The 9,713-nt window shown below is 52.7% G+C and overlaps 1 protein-coding gene across 4 annotated transcripts in view; it reads left to right on the top strand.

Moving 5' to 3' along the window:
* The window catches only part of Dnah17 (dynein axonemal heavy chain 17), a 125,251-nt gene that overhangs the window by 66,614 nt on the left and 48,924 nt on the right, over positions 1-9,713 (top strand). For all 4 annotated transcript variants that reach the window (XM_031354916.1, XM_031354913.1, XM_031354915.1 and 1 more), the window contains 4 exons: positions 1,269-1,430; positions 1,859-2,023; positions 2,428-2,619; positions 8,810-9,076. In XM_031354916.1, coding sequence (XP_031210776.1) covers positions 1,269-1,430; positions 1,859-2,023; positions 2,428-2,619; positions 8,810-9,076 — 786 coding nt within the window. The remainder of the gene's footprint in view (positions 1-1,268; positions 1,431-1,858; positions 2,024-2,427; positions 2,620-8,809; positions 9,077-9,713) is intronic.

Below are 9,713 nucleotides of genomic sequence, written 5' to 3'. Positions count from 1 at the left end.
GGGGGGTGGAGGGGTAATGGGGACTTGTAAGAGTGGCACTGATGTGATGGTAGTGGTGATGGTGGCGGTGATGGCAGTGATGGTGAAGGTGATGTTGAAGATTGTGGTGGTGATGGCAGTGATGGTGAAGGTGGTGGTGGTGGGCGGTGATGGCGAAGATGGTGATGGTGGTAGCAGTGATGGTGAAGATGGTGATGGTGATGGTGGTGATGGTGAAGATGGTGATGGTGGTGGTAGTGGTGGCGGTGATGGTGAAGATGGTGGTGGTGGCGGTGATGGTGAAGATGGTGATGGTGATGGTGGTGATGGTGAAGATGGTGATGGTGAAGGTGGTGGTGATGGCGGTGATGGTGAAGGTGGTGGTGATGGCGGTGATGGTGAAGGTGGTGAAGGTGGTGATAGTGGTGGTAGCGGTGATGGTGAAGATGATGGTGGTGGTGATGGTGATGGCAGTGATGGTTGGGCAGTGATGGTAGTGGAGGTGGTGGATGTGGATGTGGTGGTGGTGGTGGTAACAGGCTGAAGATTATGAATGGCAGCCATTACATTCCTTCCTGTTTAATGGCCGCTTACTCTAAGCCAGGTATTGGGTTTAACAGTGTATACACCAGTTGTCTCCTCTCAGCAGCACACAAAATCAGAGCTCCTGTGGAAATCTAATGCTCAAGGTTAAACTTGTGCTGGTCCCTTCCCACTCCAGCCATCATTTCAAATGTTGTATCCTTGCAAAGGCCTCCACACATCACCCCACCCTCCCCTCGCACACGCTGCTCACAGAATGCGCGCTCTCCTGCTGGTCGCATCTCCCCTTGGAGTGCAAGCTCCGTATATACAGGGTGTCTGCCCCGCTACCACGATGGCCCCAGAGCCTTTCTGCTTGAACCTGCTAAGCCTGGGTGGGCTTAGCCAGGACCCAACCCTCCCCACGCTGGACCCACACTGCCTGCTGCTGAGCCTGAGCCTGATCACCGTGAAGGCAACCAGTCACAACTCACTTCCCTGTCCCTCCCTTGCCCCCCACTAGAAAATGAACCCCTAGCCCTGCCCCTGGAGTGAACTCCCCAGCCTGTAAGGATGAAGACACACCCTCTCAGCTGTGTCTGACCTCTGCAGGCAGTGGCTTCTCTGGCCCCAAACAGAACCCTCCCAGTAGTTTAATAGCTCCCTAGGGAAGTGGTCACCTTCACACCCCACACCCCGACGCTTGGCTTGGCTTTGCCTCACAGTGCAGGCAGGGCCGCTGACCATGTTCTGTGTGTCCGGGGCAGGGCATCTTATTCTCCACAATAGAGATTCTGAAAACCCCGCTGGACCTCGTCCGCCTTTGGCTGCATGAGGCTGAGAGGGTGTACGGGGACAAGATGGTTGACGAGAAAGACCAGGAGACGCTGCGCAGGGTCACCATGGGATCCACCAAGAAATTCTTTGACGTAAGTTAAGCCATCAAGTTCCCCTGCTGTGCTCACAGAGAGTTCAATGTTTAGGGCCAGGGCTGCCCATGGCCTCTGGGAAGGTCCTCGAGTGGGAGACAGGGAGACCCATGTAATGGCTCCAGTATGTAGCAGTGGGAGTGGTGAAAGAGAATTAGCCATTCAGAGAGTGTGAGCTCCTGCCCTCTGTGTAGTGGGGCACAGCTGTCTCGGTCCTTGTCACCTGCTGTCACATCCCCAGTGCTTTGGGACCACGTAGTCATTCGCCATCATGGACCACCCTACGGGAAGGGAGTGTCCAACGAGATGTAAGGGCTGGGTCATTGAAGACGTGGCCCCATGGGACAGCCTTGGTATGTACGATGACCACCGGCGGGAGTCTACCTGTGCTTGGTGGCATGGAACCAAAGCATCTTGTCTTGGCCCAGGATCTCGGGGAAGAACATGTCTTCGCCAAACCCAACATCTTCTGCCACTTCACACAAGGGATTGGTGACCCCAAGTACCTCCCCGTCACGGATGTGGCGCACCTGAACAAGCTACTCTCGGACGTCCTGGACAGTTACAATGAAGTCAACGCAGTCATGAACCTGGTGAGGAGCACCAGAGCTGGTGGCCCAGACAATCAGCTAGGACAGAGATCTCCTTCCATGTCTCTTATTCACACAGACACCTTCCACGGCCCCCAGTTGGACACCCAAAACTCCTGTGGTGTTTCCTTCACATGTATCTGTCATAAGTGTAATCTATCAACAAAACCACATTTGAAACCACAGCTCAGTGGGGCCGTGTGTGTCACTAGCCCCTGCCAGGGATTAGCCAAGGCCTGTGCTTCTCACCAGGTTGGCCCATGCAGGCGACCTCCTCTGAGCATAAGTGACTGGTCATGTGATCTTGATGAGCACCTGGGATCCCCACAGGGGTGACCCCATAGCCTTGGCAAGCAAGGGCCTGTGCTCTCCAGAGGGGTAGCACCTATGACCTCTGACCTCTTCAGGTGCTGTTTGAGGATGCTGTGGCACACATCTGCAAGATCAACCGTATCCTGGAGTCTCCTCGGGGAAATGCCCTGCTGGTGGGCGTGGGAGGCAGCGGGAAGCAGAGCTTGTCACGCCTAGCCGCCTACATCAGTGCCCTGGACGTCTTCCAGATCACACTCAAGAAAGGCTACGGAGTCCCAGACCTCAAGGTGAGTGGGCTCCTAGGGAGACAGAGCAAAGGCTCACCACACCCCTTCCCGAAGAGCGGCCAACCAGGAAAGACACAAGATGTCACTGGTGCCCTCTGAAAAGGGCCAGGACACAAGGTGACAAGGGCAAAGCGATGTGTCTCCATTACCCAGTGTTTCACCTCAGCAGAGGAAGCAGCGTGGAGACCAGGCCCCATTACCCAGTGTTTCACCTCAGCAGAGGAAGCAGCGTGGAGACCAGGCCAGGAAGTGTGGAGGCCAGTGGGAGAGACATGAGGTTCCTGCCTTGGTCACTGAGTGTACGAGGTTACTCCCACTTCTCAGGATTAAAGAATTCAGAGCCACCTCTAGGTGTCTTGCCTTATGCCAGGTCCTGATGCAGACCGAGTCCACGCTAGTGGGGCAGATCTGCCGTGCCCCAGGCATGATGCTGAGCCCTGCCATTGATTTCTCCTTCCTGAAAGTCAGTCTCACAGGGAGCACGTGCCAGTCAAGCACTATTAAAGCCCAAGCAAGTTGTCAGAGTGCAGGCGAAGAGAGACCTGAAATTGATCAGGTGCACCACACAGTCATATCTGTCTATGTCTGTGCTGGAGCTGCCTCTGCGGGGCCTGGGTGGTGCCGGAGCAGCCCAGGAGGCCCTAGAGGATGCTCCCCACAACAGATACAGCAATCCCTGGCATGGAGCTCGGATGGCTCGGTGCCTGGGATTCGGGTGCAGATGAAGATCTGAAGGAGACAGGAAACACTGGTGGGGACTGCCAGGGGTCAGGAGCATGGGCCGGGAACCATTCCCCGTACATTCTGGTGCCTTCCACTCTGAGCATAGCGTGATGAGTCAGCTCTGCCTTCAAATTCAAGTATGAAGGGACAGGGCCTCCCACAAGAAGCTTCCTGCGCTGTCCCCGCTCACATATTTGTCTTCAGTGGTGTCACCAGGCCAATTCGAGTGCCTTTAAAACCCCACCCCCAAGAGCTTGTGAAGATTCTGCCCCACCCACCCTCCAGCGAGTCCTCCTTCCTATGCCTTACCCCGAGTCTTTGCTTTAGAGCCAACCGTGGGTGTCTGGTCCTTCATTGGCGGACGTCAGCCACAGTAGCACCGTAATGGCAGTCTGGAGATCTGTCACCCCACACCCACGTGGTGGGGCTAGCTTCCTCCCTCTGCAGACCCAAAGCTAAGAGTGGAGAAAAAGCTGGGGAGGAGACGCCATGCCATAGGAGGGGGTTGGTTAATCTGTCTTACAGTGGTGGTGTGGTGCAGAGGTGACTGGGTGCCGGAGTGTTCCTGGTATGGTGCCGCTGTTCTTTAAGGTGACTCCTGGAAGCAGCAGGTACCCACCAGAGGCTAAAGACAGGCCAGGAGGAGATTCGGGAGTTTACTTGGAAGCGCTTAGGGCACCAAGTGGAAATCACCGGCCTCCGTCCCAAGAAAGATGCATGAGCAAAGAGAGAGGCAGGTTTGACCTGTTTTAGGAGAGTCGTGGAAGAGACAGGGATGTAGACCCTGGCCCGTGGGGAAGGTGTGGCAGGCACACGGGAGATGGCCAGTAAGCATGGTCCACGCAGGGTCTGGAGTGCCACAGAGGGTGAAAGCCAAGTGGAGGCTGTGAAGGGGGAAAAGTGTAGTAACGGTGGCCCAGAGGAAGGACAGACTCAATGAATGTCCAGCATGCCAGGCGTACAGGCCAAGACACTGGACAGAGGACCAGTCAGCAGAGATGAGATGACAGGGTCAGGCTTTAGGTCAGCGTAGGTGGCTACATGGTCAAAGATGAAGTGGTTCTGGGCAGGCCTCAGTGGGGGGAAAATGCCCTGTAGTCTTGATTGTGGTGGTTTCTCCAGGGGTACCTGGCAGACAAAATTCTCAAAAGGATGCAGGTGAGGAGGTTTCTCCCAAGAGGGAGCCGCCTGGCAGCAGCTTCCCCAGGCTTCCATGGCCCAGCAGCTTTTCCAGAATCTGCCATCTTGGCCGTAGCACTCAGTGGGCAGAGCCCTTGCTTTCCCCAGTGGCCCAGATTCAAAAGCGCTCACTTGCTGGAAACTCATCTCGGCTGGCCGGCTTGTGGACTCCGGGGGCAGCCCTGCTCTGCTAGCAGCTGTTTCCGGAGTGCCGCCTGGAAACGGTTACTGTCCTTCCTGCTTTTGGGGTGAATGCTGAGCCACAGGGCTGGGTGCTCTGAAAGATAAGACCAGTGTCCTGGATCTGGCCCTCACCCTGAGGCTGGCCCCGAGGTCACTGCTGTGCAGAATGTCCCAGCAGCCTCCGCTCTTCCAAATTCAGAGCTTTTTCTCTCACTTTCAAAAAACAATTAGCTTGCCAAAAATATGGGATTTGGGAGTTGCTTTTGACCACCAGTCGACCCCCAAAGCAGACACCCTTGAAGTTTCTCTAAACCAGGGGACTTCAGTGACTTGGGCACCTATGCCGTGGGTGAGCTAGCCACTCGGGGCCTTCACCTGTAAGACCTTTTAGAGAATTACAGAGCCTGGTGGGACTTGCTAAATAGAAAGCAGGCCCAGTGTGGTGGCATGTACCTGTAACCCCACTTAGAAGGCTTTCCTACCCGCACACGAGTTCCCCAAAATCACCACCCTGAGATTTATTTTTATACCCTGAGATTTATTTTATTTATTTTTACAAATAAATGCTTAGGCCAATAACCTAGGCTCTGTTTCTCAACAAGCTCATATCTCAATAATCTAGCTTATTCTATTCTCTGAATGCCACATAGCTGGCTACCTTCTCACTTTCACGAGTCTCTCTGTCTCCAGCATTCGAGGTCAGTCTCCCTCGCCTGAGTATTTCCCAGAATTCCTTCTCCCTCTCCCTCCTCCCTCTCCCTTCTCCCTCTCCCTCCTCCCTCCTCCCTCCTCCTTTTCCCTTCTCCCTTTCCCTTTCCCTGTCCCAATTCCCACCTCCTATTTTGTGCCTCAGGTCATTGGCCATAGGCTTTTTTTTTTTTTTTAATGCTTTTACATAGTGCACAAGAGAGTCTCTCTATAGCAAGAAACAGAAGTCCTAAGGGTTCCAGGTTGTAGTGAGACCCAATTTAAAAAAAAAAAAAAAAAAAAAAGGCTGTCTGTAGCTTGTAGCTCAACACAAGGTCTCTGGTTCCATCCCAAGCACTACAAGGAAGAGAGAAAACTGGTCAGTCAGGCTGGCCTGTGGTGGGTGTTCCTGGTTGCTGATTGACGCAGGAGGGCCCAGCTTACTGGGGTGGTGTCTCCCTGCCACGGTGGTTCTGGGTGCTATGAGAAAGCAGGCTGAACCCAGCTGGTGTGGTGGTGCACACCTTTAGTTCTAGCACTTGGGAGGCAGGGACAGGCAGATTTCTGTGAGTCCAAGGACAGTCTAGACTACACAGTTCCAGGGCTACATAGTGAGACCCTATCTCAAAAGAGAGAAAGAGAAGAGGGGCAGGGCTGGGGGAGGCTGAGCAAGTCATGAGGAGCAATCCACTGAGCAGCGTCTGTCCGAGGAGCAATCCACTGAGCAGCTTCTGTCCACGGCTTTTGCTTCAGTTTCTGCACTCAGGTCAATGTCCTATCCTAGCTTTTTTTGAGAGCTATAAGCTAGAATAAACCCTTTCTTTTTTTAATTAATTAATTTATTTTGCATATAGAAGTAAAGATGGTTGTGAGCCTTCACATGGTTGTTGGGAATTGAATTTTTTTTAAGGACCTCTGCTTGCTCTGGTCAACCCTGCTCACTCTGGTCGGACCCGCTCACTCAGTCTCTGCTCGCTCCAGCCCAAAGATTTATTATTATAAATAAGTACATTGTAGCTGTCTTCAGTCGCACCAGAAGAGGGCATCAGATCTCATTATGGATGGTTGTGAATAACCATGTGGTTGCTGAGATTTGAACTCAGGACCTCCGTAAGAGCAGTCAGTGCTCTTACCTGCTGAGCCATCTCACCAGCCCCAATAAACCCTTTTTTACCTTTTTAAAAACAAGGTCTTTCAGGTTGGCGAGATGGCTCAGCAGGTAAGAGCACTGGCTACTCTTCCGAAGGCCCTGAGTTCAAATCCCAGCAACCACATGGTGGCTCACAACCACGCCCTCTTCTGGACTGTCTGAAGACAACTACAGTGTACTTACATATAATAAATAAATAAATCTTTAAAACAAAACAAGGTCTTTCCATGCAGACCATGGCTGGCCTGGAACTCATAGAGATTCACCTGCCTCTGCTTCCCAAGTGCTGGGATTAAAGGTGTGAGCCAAGCTGCTTTTGCTCACGGTGTTTTATCACAGCAATAGAAACCTTAAACCAGGCCGTGAGGTATCCACTGCGACAGACACGTATAGTTTTAGTGAGGATTGGGGTGGCATTTGAGCTTTGGGCTGGAAAGGTCACTGAGTGCCCAGAGCTCCAGGAGCTGCTCTGTGGGGTCTAGGGAGGTAAGCAGCTCTGAAGCAAAACCTTTTTGGGGGACAATCAGTACTGGTCTGCAGAGGCTGGAGAACTGGCTGTAATTTTTTTTTTTAAGATTTATTTATTATGTATTTATTATAAGTACACTGTAGCTGTCCTTAGACACACCAGAAGAGGGCATCAGATCTCATTATGGGTGGTTGTGAGCCACCATGTGGTTGCTGGGATTTGAACTCATGACCTTCGGAAGAGCAATCGTTGCTCTTACTCACTGAGCCATCTCACCAGCCCCGAACTGGCTGTAATTAAGCCCGGCCGGCATCCCTGAGGTGATATCATCGGGGGTAATCCCTGAGCCACACAAGCTGTGGTTCAGTGTGGGCCACGGCTGCGTCTCATGCTGGCAGCCAGATGTGGTTCGTGTATAGGAATCACCCAGGTGGTGCCGGTTTTGAAGGCACAAAGGGGGTCATGGAGAGCAGCTGACGTTTGGCACGGTGTGGCAGGGATGGAGTCCCCAAAGAGAGCTGGGAGAGGCCACTGGTGAAGGCACAGTTCTTTAAACCCTCCCAGGAGTGTGGAAGGAGAACGCCGTGGTCGGGCCACCCTGGGCACTGGCACTCCTCCCAGGGTTAGGTCTTGAGACCCTAGTGGGAATTTGTTTCATTTCTTTTCAAATCAGAGTCTTCCCTTGACCCCTGTCCTCGTGTGTGTGTGTGTGTGTGTGTGTGTGTGTGTGTGTGTGTGTGTGTGTGTGTCTGTGTGTCTGTCTGTTTGTCTATGTCTGTGTCTGTGTGTGTCTGTGTGTGTGTGTGTCTGTCTGTCTATGTCTGTGTCTGTGTGTCTGTGTGTGTGTCTGTCTGTCTGTCTATGTCTGTGTGTGTCTGTGTGTCTGTCTATGTCTGTGTCTATGTGTGTCTGTGCTAGCCAATCATCATCTCCAGAAGCCCCATGGTCTTAAAAAGTTAGCCAGATTTGGCGCACACCTGCAACCCCAGCACTTGGGAAGTGGAGGTTGGAAAACTGAGAGTTCAAGTTCAGTTTCAGCTACACAAGCCTTACCAAGCTCAGGCCCGGTCCCGGGATACATGACACCCTAAGTCCCAACCAACAGCAGGAGAGATGGCCCAGTGCTCCTGAAGTTCAATCCTGGCGCCCCACACGATAGAAGAAGTGATTTTCCCACAAGCTGTACTATAACCTCCACACATGTGCTGTGGCAGGTACACACACACACACACACACACACACACGCACACATACACACACATACACACACACACAGACACACACACATACACACACACACACATACACACACACAGAGACACACACACACATACACACACACACACACACACACACACACTTTAAAACACAATAAAATAACAACAAAAAGCCTTGAAGTTGAACGCCCACCCCCCCCTTCCTCAGCCCTGGCACCTGCCTCTCCCTTCCCCCTTTCTTCTCTATGGATGTGACAGCTCTAGGGACCTCAAGCAAACGGACTTTCTCTGTGTCTGTGCTGTAGTGTGTGACTGTTTGAAGGGTGATGTCCTCGGGTTTGTGCCCATACCACAAGCCTGCCTTCCCTCCTTCCTGAGGATCAATAACCTTACACCCAGGACAGACTCATCTGTCTGTCACCAGGTGGCAGCGTGGATGGATGCTGGAAATGTGGCCGTGTTCCCCTCAAGGTCTCAGGCCTCTTCCATAGACCTGTGTGGTCCACGTATGTCCTTGCTAAGTGAGGGTGGAAAGTGCCCCCCAAAGGAGGGCATTGACTCCACTGTTCTTGTTCGATCCAGCTGGACCTGGCTGCCCAGTACATCAAGTCTGCAGTGAAGAACGTGCCCTCGGTATTCCTGATGACGGACTCCCAGGTGGCTGAGGAGCAGTTCCTGGTGCTGATCAATGACTTGCTAGCCTCCGGGGAAATCCCAGGCTTGTTTGGGGACGACGACCTTGAAAATATCATCTCTTCCATGCGGCCACAAGTGAAATCTCTCGGGATGACTGACACCCGAGAGGCATGCTGGAAATTCTTCATTGAGAAAGTGCGCAAGCAGCTCAAGGTAGGTTCCCGCCTTTCACGGGTACCCGGGGGCTCTGCTCTCTTCCTCCAGTAGCCTGGGTCTTTCTCTGTAGAGTTGGGACTATTTGTGCCCAGACCAGGAAAGCCCATCGGAGAGGGCAGGGGCAATGGGGAGCAGCTGAGGAGCTGGGGCCTGGAGTTCTTTCTATAGGTACTGCCAGAGGTACCTCAGGCTGGAGGAAGCCTTGTGTAGTCACGTACATCAAGTGTAAACACACTGAATACCTTGAGAGTTGGTAGGAGTGAGAGAGACAGAGAGACATAGACAGAGACAGAGAGAGAGACAGAGACAGACAGAGAGACATAGACAGAGACACAGAGAGAGATAGACAGACAGAGAGACATAGACAGAGACACAGAGAGACATAGACAGAGACAGACAGAAACAGAGAGACAGAGAGACAGAGAGACATAGACAGAGACAGACAGAAACAGAGAGACAGAGAGACATAGACAGAGACAGAGAGACAGAGACAGACAGACATAGACAGAGACACAGAGAGAGAGAGACAGAGACAGACAGAGACAGAGAGACAGAGAGTCACAGAGAGAGAGACAGAGAGACACAGAGTCACAGAGAGAGAGACAGAGAGACAGAGAGACACAGAGTCACAGAG

This window comes from Mastomys coucha, unplaced genomic scaffold, assembly GCF_008632895.1.
Source record: "Mastomys coucha isolate ucsf_1 unplaced genomic scaffold, UCSF_Mcou_1 pScaffold5, whole genome shotgun sequence".
NCBI classification, from domain to species: Eukaryota; Metazoa; Chordata; class Mammalia; order Rodentia; family Muridae; genus Mastomys; species Mastomys coucha.
Note: the sequence above shows the minus strand (reverse complement) of the source record. Positions and strands in the feature narration are given on the sequence as shown.